At 44.5% G+C, this 19,035-nt stretch overlaps 1 protein-coding gene across 2 annotated transcripts in view; it reads left to right on the top strand.

Annotated features, from left to right (window-relative positions):
* The window catches only part of NBAS (NBAS subunit of NRZ tethering complex), a 1,021,307-nt gene that overhangs the window by 905,357 nt on the left and 96,915 nt on the right, over positions 1-19,035 (top strand). For both annotated transcript variants that reach the window (XM_089671087.1, XM_089671086.1), the window contains one exon: positions 519-658. In XM_089671087.1, the coding sequence (XP_089527213.1) occupies positions 519-658 (140 nt within the window). The remainder of the gene's footprint in view (positions 1-518; positions 659-19,035) is intronic.

Raw genomic sequence — 19,035 nt, 5'->3', positions numbered from 1 at the left:
TGAGGGACATCTAGTGGCCAAATAATTTACTGATGGGGACCATGGCAGAGAGGAATTCCATATTGCAGCCAGAGCAGCTTTTTTATTGTTTACCATTGTTTGGGACTACAGTATTTACAAAATAAAGAATGGCCTGGAGGTGGGCTGTAGTGTTATCTGGAAAATCCTATCTGGTTTACAACTAACCCAGCTGTAGTATTACCTCTGAAGAACTGAAAATGTAAGATACCTTTGATAGCGGTGACCCACTAGAGTGACTTCAGCTATAGGCCCTTTCATATCATAAGACAACCATGCAATTGTCGAAAATTTCCAGAAATTAGGTAGGTAACCTAGAAAAGATGTGGCCCCTGTGTTTCCTGTAGATAAAGAAATTTCGCCCAGTGAGTGCCCTGCAGATTGTAGACGTTGACTAACCACCATGACCAGTACTCTGTGCAGAGGATCGATCATGCGTTTTGCTTGTGCTACGTGAAATAAATTGAAGGACTAAGCTGTGTTTTTTCTTTAACCTCCAGGTGGAAGTGTCTGACATTGAAAATGAAGAGAAAAGATATAGCCTCTTTGTAGAGCTGCTGGACATCAGTCACTCCCGCCAAGAGTTCCAGCACTTAGTTTTACTTCTACAAGCCTGGCCGCCAATGAAAGGAGCAAGTGTGTAAGTAATGGTTTGCTGCCTTCTCTCCAAGCTCAGTCAGCCAGGAAATGAAATAAAACACGTCAAGCTCTGCAACTTCAAATGATGTTATATTTCCTGCTGCTCCAAAGAAACTTTATGTAATTCTTTAATTCAGACTTACCACGTACATAAAAATGAAAATGGCTCATACAACTGTACTACATGAAAAGATAGAGAAATTAATAAACAATGACACTAGGATCCTAACTTCTTACAGCCATTTTTACATCAGTGCAGAGAACTACACCAGCATTGGCCTTGAATTCATCACTAACCCATTAGTTGGCAGTAGTACGTTCCAAGCTCAGAAGGACTCTTAAAGTGGTTCTAAAAAGATAAGGTTTTTTACCTTAATGCATTCTCTACATTAAGGTAAAAAAAACTTTCCATCATCAGCTTCCCCCAACCCCCCCTTAAAAACTTACCTTGATCCTCTTCGATCCAGCACTGTGCCTGCCTGCAGCAGCAGTGCTCTCTCTCACTCTCCACGAAGGACACAAAGACAGCAGTGGGAGCCATTGGTTCCTGTTGCTGTCATTCAAACCCTGTAAGGGGGTGATGTCGAGCCATGCTGTGTGTGTCGATGGCTGGTTCAGGATCGCACCTTCACGTGTGCCCCCACAGCACACAGCTTGCTAAGAGGGCACTCTGAGAAGAGGAGGAGCAGAGAGCGCTGATGAGGGACCCTTGAAGAGGAGGTTCGGGCCACTCTGTGCAATATCATTGCACAAAGCAGGTAAGTATAACATTTTTATTATTGTAGAAAACAAATGACACCTTAACAACCACTTTAACTAATGTTAATGCATATCTCCCAGGCATGTATGTTCATGTGTACAAAGAGGGAGACCAGATATGCATGGTAATTTCTGTACCTTTGTGGTAAGTAATGATTGGCCAAAATACTGGTCATGTCCCCAAGATGTCGGGAGCTACCTAAAGGTATGAGCCCTGATTAAGCCAAAATCATCCGGGTCTGATATTATTCATCGTAAAGAGGAACTGGACTCTGGAAGTTGTGCCCCAAAAAAAGACAAGCAGAGTTCAAAGGACTAATGATCAGTATTGTCTGTGGTCTCCCTGCAGCAAGTCTTTCCTCATTACTATGTCAGAGCCTCCAGCAAGGAGAACAGTGAGAGCACAGTAGTGGTATCACCAAATTTGATTCCAAATCTCCTAAGGCTAGCAGTCAGAGGAGCAGATCTCACACTGCAGGTATAAAGCTGCTTGCATTTTGGCACACGAGTTCATAGTCATCTGACATACCAAAAAACAAAAAGGAATTCAAGACAAATAGTGAAATGTTAAGGGTACTGCTTAGGCACAATTAACATTTCTAAATGTTTCATATAAAATTCAAAATGTTAAGTCTTAAAGTCTTGCCAGCTTAAACGGTATGCCAAACCAATAATGCTTTTGCTAGTTTTGGATTATGTGGGGAAGGATTTGAACCCATATGGTTTCAGCTGCTACCCAAGGCTCATTTAGAGACACATTTATTTATTTTATTTATTACAGATACTTATATAGTGCCGTAAATTTTTGCAGCGCTTTACATATATATTGTGCATTCACATCAGTCCCTAACCCTCAAGGGGTGTACAATATATGATTCTTAACTCACATACTAGGGCCAATTTAGACAGGATCCAGTTAACCTTCCAGCATGTCTTTGGAGTGTGGGAGGAAACCGGAGTACCTGGAGGAAACTCACGCAAGCACAGGGAGAACATGCAAACTCCAGGCAGGTGGTGCCATGGTTGGGATTCTAACCAACGACCGTAGTACTGCCAGGCGGAAGTGCTAACCTTTTAGCCACTGTGCTACCCATTTACTCTATTTCTGTTCTGGTCTCACCAGACAGGCAGTAAATGGGGACACAGACTTAATAAAAAAGCTTACAGGAATTGTAGCCTTCTCCTACTCTATTAAAGAAAAGCATTTTTATTATATTTGTGCCGCTGTTGAAGAGTTCCGCTCATTTCCTGACTGACAAAACATTGTCAGCTGGACAGAAAATGAGGGAAATCTCTCTAACGGAGTCCAGATTAGCAGTTAAAACCGAACAAAAATGGTGACAATTCCTAACTCTATTTAATGCTAAAAAAAAAAACATATTGGCTGGACATGAACTTTAAGAACAAAAAGTTGAATAATAAAGCCGCTATCAATGCTACTCATTCTGGGGCTGTTCTGGTTTCCAGCCATCAGATAATTCTATGATCCAATACTGGCCCTCTACCTGTTTGAGTGATTATCTGTGTCATTTAACCCTCTTTCTATAAATCCAGGGCATCAAAGACCCATCCCCTGAGATGTGTGATCAATTCTCCCTGGGCTTACAGGAGAATACTGCAGAGAATGTCATGAGATTTTCTGTGGCCTACAGGACCCTCCCTACCACAAATAAATACATTATTAACCCCTTACCCCCCCCCCACGCATGCATGTGTGCAGCCTCTCAGAAGATGGGTTTAAACGCCAAGCAGCCGCATATATGCGTCTATATGTAAACATTTTATTGCACTGAAAGCATGCTCCCAGCACAGTAAATAAACTATCATGGAAAGTTCCTGGTCCATACTTGTGATCGGGAGCTATCGATCATGTGAATGCTGTGAAGGCCAATCACAGGAGTCACATGGTTGGAATGCCTGTTGCCGCTTTCCAGCATTTCAGTGCACTTAAAGGGCCAGGAGGCGGCAGCGGGAAGGGGCTAAAGAACATTTTTTTCTGTATGTGTCCAAATTGTTCTTATTAGAGGGTTTCTCTCATGTCCTGTTGCTGTGAGACCTATCACCAGTACAGGAAGTGAGGAGGAATCCACCCACTGTCAACCCAGACAATTGTAAAAACTTGACAGGGGATGTGACCTTCTATCATTCTATTCAAACCAAAAAAATAAAAAGTTTTGGTTGGAGTTTTAAGTTGTTGAATTATTGACTCTCAATATAGAACAGGTGATGCCTCTGGCCACTTGGTTTATGATATTTTTACCAACTGCATCCTTAGCGAAGGGAGTTCCAAGGGAATTCCTCTGAATTTTGGTGTTCAAGTGATGGTTGCTTTTGTTACTGTGGGAGAAATCTTTGTGGACAGTCAACTTTCCTAAACTGAGAAAATTGCACATACATAGCAATTTGTTAGGCAGTGTAGCCTTGATGAACTTGACGTGGTCTTTGTATGCTAGAATTTTCATGATATAAAATGATGGATTCTAATACTATCACCTTTCCTTGCTATTAGTGCTACAAACAAGTACATGACCAAGGAGCACATACAGGAAATAATACATTTTGGGAAATTAGCTATATTAGAAAAACACCTTGGTAAAAGGCTGCAGAATATTATATATCAAAAGTGTACTCACTTTTGTTGCCAGCGGCTTAGACATTAACGAGTTATTTTGAAGGGACAGCAAATTTACACTGTTATACAAGCTGTACATTCACTACTTTACATTGTAGCGAAGTGTCATTTGTTCATTGTTGTCACATGAAAAGATAGAATAAAATATTTACAAAAATGTGAGGGGTGTATACTCACTTCTGTGAGATACTGTAGAGATGTTTTTAAAATTGTAACCTAAACTAAGACATTGCGTGTAAGTGTTGTGGAACCAAAGTTACCATATTGAAAAGAAGATTAAAATATATTTACTATATATTTATTTTTTTAAACTAGCATTTGGAAGGGTTGGAATCTCTGTAAGGTTTCTATGTTTGGGAAAGGTCACTTTTTTATTTGTGCTGGTGACCATTGTCAGCAGGACAGACAAAAAAGTATGAAGAATCCAGAATGGTCAGTCCTGTTCTGGTGACAATTGCCCAAAGGGGGAATTCCCTTCACTTTCACATTTCCTTGTGCTTCCTGTTGTGCGTCCAGGACAGGAAGCAAAGGAAAATGTCCCCGTTTGAACTCAGGTAGCAAAAAATAAACTGGCAGGGGTTTTATTACATTTCCACTTTACTCAAAACTACTTTTTGGCTATACATACACTTGAAGTAGACAACACAATGGCTAAGTAGTTAGTGTGACGGGCACGGCGTCAGACCCCCAGCCCTTCTCACCAACTTGTGACCGAAGGACTAGCCAATCTAAAAACCGCGCTGTCACATGCGTACCAATGCCACACTCAGCTGCAACCTGCACAAAGATTTTTGCAGCTCACTGGACCACAATCTATGTGCCGCAGCCTGAGAGCGATTGTTACTGGGTTAGGTTAATTACGCAATTAATCCTTCACACTGCCACCACCGCCTTTTTGTACAGAGAAAGAGGAAACTCGCCAATCTTGGCAGTAACACTATGATGTTTGAATAAGCATCTGTATATACACTGTCACCGCAGTGTGAGGGACCGCCGAGCGGCGCCACTAGCACTCCACTGGTCAGGCGTGCCCAGAGCGCGGAGTCTAAGCCCCAGGGTACTTGTTCACCAGGGCCCCTGATGGTGGGGATGGACTTGTAGTACCCCGAGACCAGGTCGCCTCTACTGAGCACACCTGTCAGTGGTAGTGGTGTTCGCCAGGGGCTCCAACCAGGGAGAGCCAGATGTGAGGAGGTCGGGTGACCCCGATGGGATGGATGGATGGATGGCTGAGCAAGTGCGTAGTCAGACAGGCCGAGTCGGTATTGTAGAGGACGGTAAGGTACAAGGGAGCAGGCAGAGAATCGTCGGGTCACACGCCAGGTCAGAAGCAGGAGGTCAGATCTAATAAGGGGCATCCAGGGAGAGAGGTCAGGCAAGCAAGGGTCTGGGCAGGAGAAATCAGCAAGGTCAAAGGCAATCCGGGTCAATAACTTACTAGGCACAGGTACAGGAACACAGGAAGCAGGTAAGACCAGAAGGCAACGAAATGACAGCTCAGGGACCTTTAAATATCCCGCCCTGCGCTGCCATTGGTGCCCAGCGGGCGGCCGCGGCTTCTACTGCGCATGCGCGAACTCGAACGCCGCGGCCGGCCCGGACCTAGTGCCCGTGCGCTGGGTGGAGCAGTGCGCCTGCGCCGAGCCCATCGCGGCGGGGATCGAGGAGATCCCTGACATTGCCCCCCCCCTACGGGCAACCTCCGGATGCCCACCCGATCTCTCCACCACGGGTGATCACGAAGAAACCCCCGGACAAGCCTAGGTGCATGGACATTATGGGCTGGCTCCCACGAATTGTCCTCAGGGCCGTAGCCCTTCCACTTGATGAGAAATTGGGTCTGGCCCCCCCTTCGTCGGCACTTCAGGATTGCCTCCACCTCGAATTCTTCTTCCTCTTCAACCGTTACGGCCTCCGGGGGCCTGGATTCCCGTTCTGGGAAGGCATCAGGGACTACTGGTTTCAACAGGGACACGTGGAAGACAGGGTGGATCTTGAGTGTCTCAGGGAGAACAAGTTCATAGGCCACCTCATTGACCATCCGTTTGATGCAAAAAGGGCCTATAAATTTAGGTCCCAACTTCTTTGACGGGCAGAGCAACCTCAAGTTCGACGTAGCCAGCCAAACCTTCTCTCCGGGCTGCAACACCAGATCCCCTCTTCGCTTCCTATTAAAAGCCCTCTTGTAGTCCTCTTGGGCTTGACGGATGGCTTCCTGTAGTTTCCTATTGTTGGAGGTGAAGAAGGTCAGTGCATCCTGTGTCGCTGGAATCGGGCATTCCGGGACCAAGTCCGGGAGGAAGACAGGATGAAACCCATAGTTGGCGAAGAACGGGGATTGTCCAGTTGCTGAATGGCAAGCGTTGTTGTACGCGAATTCTGCCAAAGGGAGGAGTGGCACCCAGTCGTCCTGAGAGAATGATGTGTAGCATCGAAGGTATTGCTCCAGGGTCTGATTGGTCCTTTCGGTCTGGCCATTGGTCTGAGGGTGAAAAGCCGAGGAAAGGGACAGCTTGATATCCAGGGCTTTGCACAATGCCCTCCAAAACCGCGAGGTAAACTGCACCCCACGGTCCGAGACGATGTCTTCGGGAACCCCATGCAGTCTAACGATCTCTCGAATGAAGACTTGCGCCGTCTCGGCTGCTGATGGGGTTTTCCGTAAAGGGATGAAATGGGCCATCTTGGACAAGTGGTCCACGACCACGAGAATTGCTGTGTGGTTCAGTGAAGGTGGAAGCTCGACTATGAAGTCCATGGAGATTTTCTGCCAGGGTCGTTCAGGGATGGGCAATGGACGTAGCAGGCCCCACGCCTTATTCCTTGAAGGCTTGTTCCGCTGGCAGATGGCACAGGAGCCCACGTAGTTCTTACAATCCTTGGCCATGTCCGGCCACCAGAAGGAACGTCGGAGAAGTTCCAGGGTCTTGACCGGCCCAAAATGTCCTGCCAGTGGATGGTCATGGCAATGTCCCAAGACTAAGGTTCGGGCATCCTCTGGCACCACAATCCGGTCCTCCCTCCATAGGAGTCCCTCCTTGTTCTGGAGGGAGGCCCCATCGGAGGTGGACATTGCTGTGGACGCTCTCAGGATCTCGGAGTGAAGGTTTGTCTGAAGGGCCAAGAAATTTCCTGCAGGAAGAATAGTGTCGGGCACTGGAATCTCCTTGGTGTCCTCGTACATGCGTGATAACGCGTCAGGCTTCGTGTTTTTCGAGCCGGGCCTGTATGTGATGTGGAACTGGAACCTTGAGAAAAACAATGCCCATCTTGCTTGTCGTGGGCGTAGACGTTTGGCCGTCCTCAGATATTCCAGGTTCTTGTGGTCCGTGAATATCAGGATGGGGTGGGAGGCACCTTCCAGCAGGTACCTCCATTCTTCTAAAGCGGTTTTGATAGCCAGTAGCTCGCGATCCCCAATGTCGTAGTTCCTCTCCGCAGGGGTAAGTTTCCGTGAAAAGAATGCTACTGGGTGGAGTAATTCCTTGGCGCCCTTCCGCTGGGAAAGGATGGAGCCAACCGCGTTTTCAGATGCATCTACTTCTAAGATGTAGGGCAGGGAGGCGTCGGGATGGCCCAGAATGGGTGCCGAGGTAAATAACCTTTTTAATGCTTCAAAAGCTTCCTGTGCCTCGGGCGTCCATCTGAATCGCGTCCCAAGCTTGGTTAACTGAGTGATGGGGGAGACCAGACCCGAGAAGTTCTTGATGAACTTCCGGTAAAAATTTGCGAACCCAATAAAACGTTGGACACTTTTCCTGTCCGTGGGTTCAGGCCAATCTAGGATCGCGGAGACCTTCTGAGGGTCCATTGCGACCCCCGTGGTGGAGATGATCAGACCCAGAAATGTAACGCTAGCCTGTTCAAAGCAGCATTTCTCTGCTTTAGCGTACAACCCGTGCTGCCGCAACCGCCCCAACACCTTTGATACATGTACCCTGTGCTCCCCCAGGGAGGATGAAAAAATTAAAATGTCGTCTAAGTAGACGATGACAAAGATGTCCAGGAAGTCCCTAAAGATGTCGTTCACAAAGTGTTGGAAGGTGGCTGGCGCATTGCACAACCCGAAAGGCATGACCAGGTACTCAAAATGGCCGAAACGGGTGCGGAAGGCCGTCTTCCACTCATCCCCCTCCCTTATGCGAACCAAATTGTAGGCTCCCCTTAAGTCCAACTTGGTAAACACTACTGCAGTTTTTAGGCTCTGGAATAATTCAGGTACCAGTGGTAATGGGTAACGATTTTTAATGGTGACCCTATTCAGCTCCCGATAGTCAATGCATGGCCTCAAAGTCTTGTCCTTCTTTTCTACAAAGAAGATCCCTGCACCTGCTGGGGAAGTGGAGGGACGGATAAATCCCTTTCGGAGGCTATCCTCAATATAGTCCTTCAGGGCCCCTAATTCTAGCTCAGAAAGGGGAAAAATTCGCCCGAACGGAATTTCCGAACCGGGCAACAGATCAATAGGACAGTCATATGGGCGGTGGGGGGGTAGAGCATCTGCTCCCCGTTCACTGAACACATCAAGAAACTCATGGTAGGCTGCAGGGATCACTTGTTTTAGGCTGTCATCCCCTTCAGAGCACAGGAGGACCTGGGGGACCTCCGGGCCCGAAGTTCGACACAGTTCCCGACAATATGGGGAAGGGAACGAGACAACCCCAGTCTCCCAGTCAATTTGGGGGTTATGGGCCCGCAACCAAGGGAGCCCCAGAATGACTGGGAAAAGGGGTGATGCAATAGCATCCAGGCGGAGGAGTTCCCGGTGCTGACCGGCAATGGAAGTCACAATGGAAGGGGTCTCCTGGTTAACCACCCCTGACTTTATCCGGGAACCATCAGCCAAAAAGATGTGAAACCCCTTCTCCTTTGGGCGGAGGGGAATACCCTGCTGGTGAGCAAAATTGATATCCACAAAACAGCTGCATGCCCCCGAATCAACTATGGCCGTCACCTCCACGGTCCTTTCTGAAAGCTGAAAGGAGAGGGGAACAACTAAGTACTGGGACGGGTTCATATTCCCAACAGATAAAGAAGATGAGGTGAACTTACTCAGTTTCTGCGGGCAGGAACGCACCATGTGACCAGCTTCGCCGCAGTACAGGCACAGATTCTGGGAGCGTCTGCGCTGGCGTTCCTCAGGCGATAGTTTAGGCCGAGCCAGGCCTAACTGCATGGGTTCAGGAGCATCTTCAAACGGCAGGTTCTGGGTGCTTGGCCTAGTATGTTGACTGGATCCCTGAAATGACCCCCAGGGATTTCCGCGACCCTGACCAGACCTCTCCAATCTGCGCTCCCGTAGTCTACGGTCAATTTTGATGGTGAGTGCAATCAGGTCCTCTAATGTCTCGGGCACCTCCACCCGGGCGAGCTCGTCTTTCAGAGCCTCTGATAGGCCCATACGAAACTGGTGCAAGAGTGCGAACTCGTTCCAACGAGTGTCACCCATCCAGCGCCTAAAGTCAGAGGCGTATTCCTCAGCCGCCCGCCGACCTTGTCGGAGTGCGTATAATGTGGCCTCGGCCGAGGCTGCCCGTTGTGGGTCATCATATAAGATGGCCATAGCGTTAAAGAAGCTGTCGACCGTAACCAGGTGAGGGTCATTGTTTCCCCTTAGTCGGTGGGCCCAGTCTTGGGGTTCACCCTGCAACAGGGAGACAACAAACCCCACTTTCACTGATTCCGTCAAAAAGGTCCGTGGCTGCAGTTCAAAATAGAGCAGACAGGAGTCACGGAATGACCGAAAGCGTGTGCGATCCCCATGGAAGCGCTCGGGTAAGGGTACTCGGGGTTCCGCCATAGGGAGTGATGTGGGAGGCCCAGGAGCCGGCTCATGGACTGCTGCGACCGGTGGTGCAGGAGCCGGGGCCTGTGAAACAGGAACAGATATGGTGCAGGCCTGAAACCGATTCTCGATCTGCAGACATCTGTCCTGTAATGTGTTTACAGCTTGCGTCAGGGTAGCCAGGTGCCTGCAAACCTCGTCCAACGGGGAGAGTCCTCCTCGAGGCTCAGTCATGGCCTTCTGGTACTGTGAGGGACCGCCGAGCGGCGCCACTAGCACTCCACTGGTCAGGCGTGCCCAGAGCGCGGAGTCTAAGCCCCAGGGTACTTGTTCACCAGGGCCCCTGATGGTGGGGATGGACTTGTAGTACCCCGAGACCAGGTCGCCTCTACTGAGCACACCTGTCAGTGGTAGTGGTGTTCGCCAGGGGCTCCAACCAGGGAGAGCCAGATGTGAGGAGGTCGGGTGACCCCGATGGGATGGATGGCTGAGCAAGTGCGTAGTCAGACAGGCCGAGTCGGTATTGTAGAGGACGGTAAGGTACAAGGGAGCAGGCAGAGAATCGTCGGGTCACACGCCAGGTCAGAAGCAGGAGGTCAGATCTAATAAGGGGCATCCAGGGAGAGAGGTCAGGCAAGCAAGGGTCTGGGCAGGAGAAATCAGCAAGGTCAAAGGCAATCCGGGTCAATAACTTACTAGGCACAGGTACAGGAACACAGGAAGCAGGTAAGACCAGAAGGCAACGAAATGACAGCTCAGGGACCTTTAAATATCCCGCCCTGCGCTGCCATTGGTGCCCAGCGGGCGGCCGCGGCTTCTACTGCGCATGCGCGAACTCGAACGCCGCGGCTGGCCCGGACCTAGTGCCCGTGCGCTGGGTGGAGCAGTGCGCCTGCGCCGAGCCCATCGCGGCGGGGATCGAGGAGATCCCTGACACGCAGGCAGATGTATGCAGAATTTAAAACACACAGTAGTTCTCTTCAGAGACAGGGATTCTTAGTTTGCATTAAAGAGCTTTAGAAACAGTTCAACACTTTTCAGAAAATAGGATTTATTACTAAAAAGGTCAAAATGGTGCAATAAAAATATTTACAGAAAAAGATGTAGCATATATATATATATATATATATATATATATATATATATAAATACAGAGGGCAATAACACAGCAGGGAGATAAAGAAGGTAAGAAGGTAGAATACTTGCAGAAGTCCTGGTTTAAGCAGCGTTCAAGTGTCCTGAACAAAAGGGTGCCTTTTCTCCCAAAGTTGGTTCCTGATGTTAAAAGGAAGATCTCTTCATCTTCCTTCCCCAGGCATAACAGCCTTTATCTAGGAACCCAGCAGGGTGTCTCCTTAAAGCAGAAAACCAATCGCCTCATTTGGGGAGGGATGTTTAGGTGGGGGAATCAGGCTATGACCAAATCCCTCCCAGTTTATATCATGGTCAATAACCTTCCATAGGTACATGTAGCATCCTATCCACTGGTAGGATAATATGCAGAATGATATTCTGAACGTCCAGATACCAGATATGACATATCTGCTTGGGACGGTTAAGGAGATATCGCTTTCTGCTCTCGGGTAGACATAATCTAGGGGCGTAAGGTATCCCTCGCAGTAAACTGACCAATCTGAATATATGTTTTGTGTTATTGTATGCATTTCCTACGAGAAGTTATGAAAGTGTATGAAAAAGTGGTTTCCCAAATGAGATATATGTTTTACTGCTATTTCGGAATGCTTTTCAAGTCCAGTGACTGACGGGTTTATAGCTTTACGATCAGCTCAAAGCAAGAGTCTGTCAGACCTCATGGAACCAGCTATTTGGATTTATAACCATGAAGCATATCCAGCTGTGCCCTGTGTACTCTTGAACTCAGCACACACACAGACCTCCGGCCACTCAACAGAAAAGGAGGGGACTGATTTTGGAGTGAGAATGACATAAGATGGAGGATCTTTAGCAAAATGGATGTTCGCATCCATATTTGTACGTACAATTGCTACAGTTAGCTCTTCTACTTAGCAGTACAAGGGTCACTGGTTCGAACCACAACACTACCTGCCTGGCGATTGCCTGTTTTCCCTGTGCCTGCTTGGGATTTCTCAGAGCACTCTGGGTTCCTCCCACACTCCAAAGACATGCTGGTAGGTTTATTGGCTCCTGTCTAAATTGGCTCTTGTATGTGTATATATGAATGTGAGTTGGGGACCTTAGATTGTAAGCTCCTTGATGGCAGGGACTGTACTGAATGTACAATATACAGTGGATATAAAAAGTCTACACACCCCTGTTAAAATGTCAGGATTCTGTGATGTAGAAAAATGAGACAAAGATAAATCATTTCAGAACTTTTTCCACCTTTAATGTGACCTATAAACTGTACAACTCAGTTGAACAACAAACTGAAATCTTTTAGGTGGAGTGAAGTAAAAATAAAAAACTAAAATATGTTTGCATAAGTGTGCACATCCTTAAACTAATACTTTGTTGAAGCACCTTTTGATGTGATTCCAGCACCCAGTCTTTTTGGGTATGAGTCTATCAGCATGACACATCTTGACTTGGCAATATTTGCCAACTCTTCCTTGCAAAACACTGCAAATCTGTCAGATTGTGAGGGCATCTCCTGTGCACAGCCCTCTTCAGATCACCCCACAGATTTTCAATCGGATTCAGGTCTGAGCTCTAGCTGGGCCATTCCAAAACTTTAATCTTCTTCCGGTGAAGCCATTCCTTTGTTGATTTGGATGTATGCTTTGGGTCGTTGCCATGCTGAAAGATGAAGTTCGTCTTCATGTTCAGCTTTCTAGCAGAAGTCTGAAGGTTTTGTGGCAATATTGACTGGCATTTGGAATATTCATAATTCCCTCTACCTTGACTAAGGCCCCAGTTCCAACTGAAGAAAAACATCTCCAAAGCATGATGCTGCCACCACCATGCTTCACTGTGGGTATGGTGTTTTGTTGGTGATGTACAGTTTTGTTTTTTCACCAAACATATCTTGTGGAATTATGGCCAAAAAGTTCAGCCTTGGTTTTCCAACATGCTTCTGGGAGACTAAAGATGTGTTTTTGCAAAATTTAGCCAGGCGTGAATGTTTTTCTTTCGTCTTGCCACTCTACCTCATACCCCAGGCATATGAAGAATACAGGAGATTGTTGTCACATGTACCACACAGCCAGTACTTACCAGATATTCATGCAGCTCCTTTAATGTTGCTGTAGGCCTCTTGGCAGCCTCCCAGACCAGTTTTCTTCTCGTCTTTTCATCAATTTTGGAGGGATGTCCAAAATGTCACTGTTGCGCCATATTTTCTCCACTTGATGATGCCTGTGTTCCATGGTATATCTAATGCCTTGGAAATTCTTTTGTACCCTTCTCCTGACTGATACCTTTTAACAATGAGATCCCTCTGATGCTTTGGAAGCTCTCTGCGGACCATGGCTTTTGCTGTAGGATGCGACTAAAAAAATGTAAGGAAAGACCTACTAGAACAGCTGAACTTTATTTGGGGTTAATCAGAGGCACTTTAAAGGATGGCAAGTGTGCACTGAGTCCTATTTAACATGATTTTGAATGTGATTGCTTAATTCTGAAACCTGACATTTTAACAGGGGTGTGTAGACTTTTTATATCCACTGTAAATTGTCAGCACTTTATAAGTACCTATAATAAAAAATATAACATGTATTCTAGAGAATGTTTTATATGGGCTTCACTCCTATTTGTTGCAGTAACACACTCAAACATTAGTGGTTGTTGTGCCATCCACTCCAAACTTATGAATCACAGTCCTAGAACAAGCATGCAGCAAGTATGGTCAGAATATCAGTTTTTAAAGAACTCAAAAAGCACTAGACATGTGTAATTGATTTGTTATAAATCAAAATTTGGACATAATTTTCGTTTTTCGGAGATTCAGATGTATCTGAATTTCTAAATCACAATATTAATGAATTTCAAAGAATCCTAAATAAATTATAATGAATCAAATTATCCAACTTCAAATTCAAAAAAATACATTTGAAAATAAATTTGAAATGGAAACATATTGCAATAAATACAGTACGGTTTTTGAAATTACGATGATGACTCTTACTTAAGCAGCTTTATAGAATTGAGAAGGATAAAATAAAACAGAAAAAAGTAGAATAGAAAATAAAATAGAAAAGAAAGGAATAGAATAGTATAAAATAGGATAGAATAGAGTTGAATGGACTACAGTGGAGTAGAATAAAAGTTGGGTATATTCTTTCTATTGTATTCTATTCTAGTGTTTCTATTTTATTCAACTCTTTTCTGTTCTCTTCTACTATATTCTATTCTTTTATGTTTATTCTATTTTATTCCATTCTTTTATGTTTTATTCTATTGTATTCAATTAATTTATATTATACTGTTTTATTTTATTCCATTCTTTTTTATTCTATTCTTTTATTTTCTATTCTGTTTTATTCTATTCTGTGTTATTCTATTTTATTCCTTTTTTTTCTGTTCCTTTATTTTGTATTTTATAAAGCAGCTATCAATGCTACTTTATTTTCTGTTCTATTATTTTCTGTTCTATGAAGCAATCTAAGTAGGAATCCTCATCCTTACTGTATTTATTGCAATATGTTTCCATTTCAAAATCATTTTTAAATTCAAATTTATATTCAAATTCAGCTCATTTGGAATCAGTTTTAAAATAACAAATGTACAAAACTCATCTGAATATACGAAACAAATTCCAAAAATGAATCATTCTAACATATTGAATATGACAAAACAAAATTATTAGCTTAAGGAACTGATCCAAAACAAAACTCATTTTTCCATCATGGCGATCGATAAGCATGACAATTAGATGACCGTTATCGGTAGGAGAGATCAGCAATTGCAGCCTTCATATTTCTCTCATGCCAGGTTTTTTTTTTAAATACGTTAAATTAAATATTTTCTGCTTGAATGAAGAATACTGAAAACATGTATTTTTAAATACAAAATGTTGATGATAATTTCAAGAACCACGAAACTGATCTTTGGCAAAACAGCAGTAAGAAGTCCAGGCAGAGAAAGGTGCAGAAAATAGTGATGGAGTTAAAGAGTTAACAGTCCAGTCAAGCCTTGCTGAGCTGAGTGCTGTGTGCTAGAGGTTGTGTTCTTTTACTGTTTAACACTCCATGATTTAGATGTAGCCTGTGTGCCTGCACTCTTCACCATCAGCAATCATTCAGTCTTTTATCTATGCTTCAAGGTGAGCGTTGGAATTAACTTTTTTTTATGGGCTACTCAGCACGAAGTGTCATTCTTCACTTGTCAGCAGTGGGGTAGATGGTAGTTACTAACTCTTTTCCACGGAAACTTTCCCAGAGCCATTGATCTTAGCTCTGTTTGAACTACGGAAATAGACTCCCTGTAGGGATTCTAAACTCTTAGTCACAGTAGATGTTAAGGGCCACTTTCCTTTAGAAAACCTAATTACTGCATTTTGCTGCCATTTAGACAGCAATCCAGAGATTTGGGGGATGGGGGGCAAAAAAGTGTGTGTATATATATATTATATATATATATATATATATATTCCCCCTTCCTTAGCTGTCATGTCTCAGAGGTTGCAGTTCCCTGGACATTTAATGTAAGATGAATATAATTCTGAGGTTTTCAGCAACTGCGTGCCTGTTTTTATTTAGACTTTTTTTTTAACATTTTCTTTTGTATTATGACCCTCCACTGGTTATATCCAAGCCTTTTCTGCAAAGGAATGATCAGTCAGTCTGCTGAATACAATATACTGTTTACATACCAATCAGTGCAAATCTTGAAGTATCTTGCTTAAAGGAAGAAAACATTTAATATTTTCCTTACTCTCCCTTCTTATGAAGAAAAATGAGAGATCTAAATTAAATCCATAACTACAGGATATCTTATTTGTTTTGTGGCTGCCCTGAAGTAAGAGCATGCTCTCCTGGAAGGAAAAGAGTGAGGTATATTATTATTATTATTATTATTATTATACAGGATTTATATAGTGCCAACAATTTGCACAGTGCTTTACAACATGAGGGCAGACAGTACAGTTACAATATAATTCAGTACTGGAGAAATCAGTGGGCTCTGCTCGTTAGAGCTTACAATCTAAAGGGGATACAAGTGATACGAAAGGTGATAACTTAGGAGGATGCGCTGATGGAGAAAATAAAAGTGCAGTTGTTGGATGGAGGAGGGATAGGCTTCTCTGAAGAACGAGGTTTTCAGGGATTGCCGAAAAGTGGACAGAGTAGAAGATAGTCACACAGGTTGCAGTATTGAGTTCCAGAGGATGGAAGAGACTTTGGAGAATTCCTGGAGGCGCACATGGGAGAAGGTAGCAAGGGAACTAGAGAGCAGGAGGGCTTGGGAGGAGCAAAGAGAAAGATTTGGTTGGTATATTGAGACTAGGTTATTGATGTAGCTGGGGTCCAAGTTGCGCTATAGTGTGAACGTTATTATAAAGGGTAACTATTTTTGTAGCACAAAGAACTATAAGCTTGCAAGGTCAGGTACCGCTGTTAGACGAGAAAACCTGACATGCAGTTGGCATTCCAATTCACCCCAAAAGTGTTTAGTAATGTTAAGGTTAGAGCTTTATGCTGGCTACCCAAGTTCCTCCACACCAAACTATGCCTGTTTAAAGCTGACCATTCTGGGAAGGAAAAGAGCCTTCCCCAAATTGTGTTCAAATAGTACAAAATGTCTGTAAGTTGTAGCTTTAACAGTTGCCATCACCGGAAACACCCAAACTCAATAATTTGAAAGGCTATCCACATGCTTTTGCCCATGTAGTTTATGTGTATAATTGTTCCAAGACAACTAGTAAACCAAGGATAACAATGACATGCGCCTTCAAAACGTGTTCTTTAAGTCTGTATAAATAAAAAATAGAATTCATAGCTATCCATAGGTTCCAGTTATTTCTCTTCATTCCCCTGGTGATTGCACTTTGTGAAAATCAGATTAGCCTTCATCATAGCATGCATTCTAATATGATAATCACTTTTCCCCTAAGCTCCATATAAATTATTTTTCTGCCGACCAGGTTAAATACCTGCAGATGTAGGCAGTGCGTATTTATGAGAAGCAGCTGAGGTTGCGTTCCATATTTTTCCTTTGGTGGTAAAGGTCAGGAGCATAGCACATTATTGCAAAAAATGTTATCTCCAAATGCTCCAGACACAACCTGACTGAGCAGAGAGCAGCAGAAGTAAACATTGAGTATTGTGTGTCCTCATTTCAACAGCTTCACTCACCAAGTTAATCACCAGGTGTGCAGTAAATCTCCATACACTATAGTCAGACAGGAACTGCTTATGTCACTTTGTAATCCCCTGCCATTAAACGCAGGTTTTGAAATGTTGTAAAATAATGGAGCTGATGCATTAGAACAGTAAAATATTCACAAAATAGAGCTGTTGCCCATGGTGGCCAAGCAGAAGTGTTGAGTAAAGGTTTCCTTAAAGCGGAGTTCTACTCAACCTATCAAAAAATAAAAGTCAGCAGCTACAAAATCTGTAGCTGCTGAGTTTTAAAAAACAGCCTCTTGTCCCTCAGTCCCGTGGTATGTCACCCGCAGCTCATTTCACCGGCCGTCCTGTATTCCAGGAGGCCGGCATCTTCAGTGTGGGCACCCGGCTGTGACAGCTTGTGGCTTCACAGCCAGGTACCCACTGCGCATGCACGAGTAGTGCTGCGCTTTGTGAATGGTCCTGTAGTCTTCTGGGACCTGTCACGTGTCCCAAAAGACTACAGGGAGGGAGGACACCTTCAGCTTCCGAAAGCCTAGGCGATTGAACCAAAAGTGGGAGTGGGTACCTGTCAAATTCGGGTACCCGCTTCCCCCCCATTCCCCAAAGGTGCCAATCCTTAATGGGGAGCGGGGGAGCAGTCCTTAAAGCGGATCTTCCCCTTTTGGGTGGAGCTCCGCTTTAAAGTGAGAGGTGAAACTTAATTGGTTGCTATTGAGGCCATCTCCAGTTGTGCCTATTTACGGTTATCTGGTTGTAACACCTTATTACCACTGTGTTAATACTAAATGCCATGTAAGGTGCTAGATATAATGTTGAAATGCATACAGTTTATTACACTATTTTACCTGCTAGAAGGGTTTTGATTGCTGTCCACCCAGTCCTGAGATATAAGTAGTCCTAGTATAGTACAAAGCACAACCAGTCCGGTGACATGACTTTTCTGTATTGCATTTGAGCAGTACTGCTAGGTCAGCTCATTACCCTCGGCCTGTGACTGAAGTGCGAGAGAAGAGACTGCCTCTATTATTAGTATCCAGTATTATAAATGATTGTCTCAATACTCAAGCAGATTTACTTTGGTGAGAAAAAAAAGGAGAGTTTTGAGGAAAGCCCAACTATACAAGAAAAAGCAAGAGTACCACAGGAATGGTCATAGAGTCTAAAGCAGTGTTTTATTAAATGATCAATAGAAAGAGAGCTAACATGTTTTGGTTCGGACACTTCACATTCATCAGGGCTTAAATATTGTGTGATCTCAATTATGGTTGCACTTAAAGTGGTTCAAAAGACAGAAAGATTTTTATCTTAATGCATTCTCTGCATTAAGGTAGAAAATCCTTCTGCAAGCAGCTCCCCCATGAGATCAATGATTGATCTAGAGGTGTTTCATCTATGGAGTCTGTCATCAGCATATAGAGGTGTCAAGACCACACAGATGGCCAACTTTCCTGCAGGAGAGCGCAATATTTGACCTACCATTCCAGGTGGTCAGTTATCTATAGTGAGTGGGGCTCTGGAGGGGGAGCACTAATTGGAGCACTACACACAGAGAATTGCTATGGATAAGCTTTACTACTGTATCACTTAATATGTGGATACACTGGATGCGGATGGGTGTTTCTTTGGGGGGTTTTTTGGAACTGTTATATGTTAGCAAAATTATTGGGACATGTGTGGTGTGTGTATGTGTATATATATATATATATATATATATATATATATTTTGTTTTCCTTGTTCAAACATTTTATTGGGTTTTAAGGGTATAGGACAGCAATGGGCAAACTACGGCCGCGGGCTGTATACGGCCCGGCGGACCTTTTAATCCGGCCCGCAGAGCGTGATACAAAAAAAAAACAGCCAGGGCAGCGCGCTCAAATGCAATGATTGGCCAGTCTCGCTGCCACTCACATCCTGATAGCCAGTGATTGGC

This window comes from Staurois parvus, unplaced genomic scaffold (genome assembly GCF_062004578.1).
Source record: "Staurois parvus isolate SC_StPar_1 unplaced genomic scaffold, SC_StPar_1.0 ptg000098l, whole genome shotgun sequence".
Classification (NCBI taxonomy): domain Eukaryota; kingdom Metazoa; phylum Chordata; class Amphibia; order Anura; family Ranidae; genus Staurois; species Staurois parvus.
This window is presented reverse-complemented; position numbering and strand designations above follow the sequence as displayed.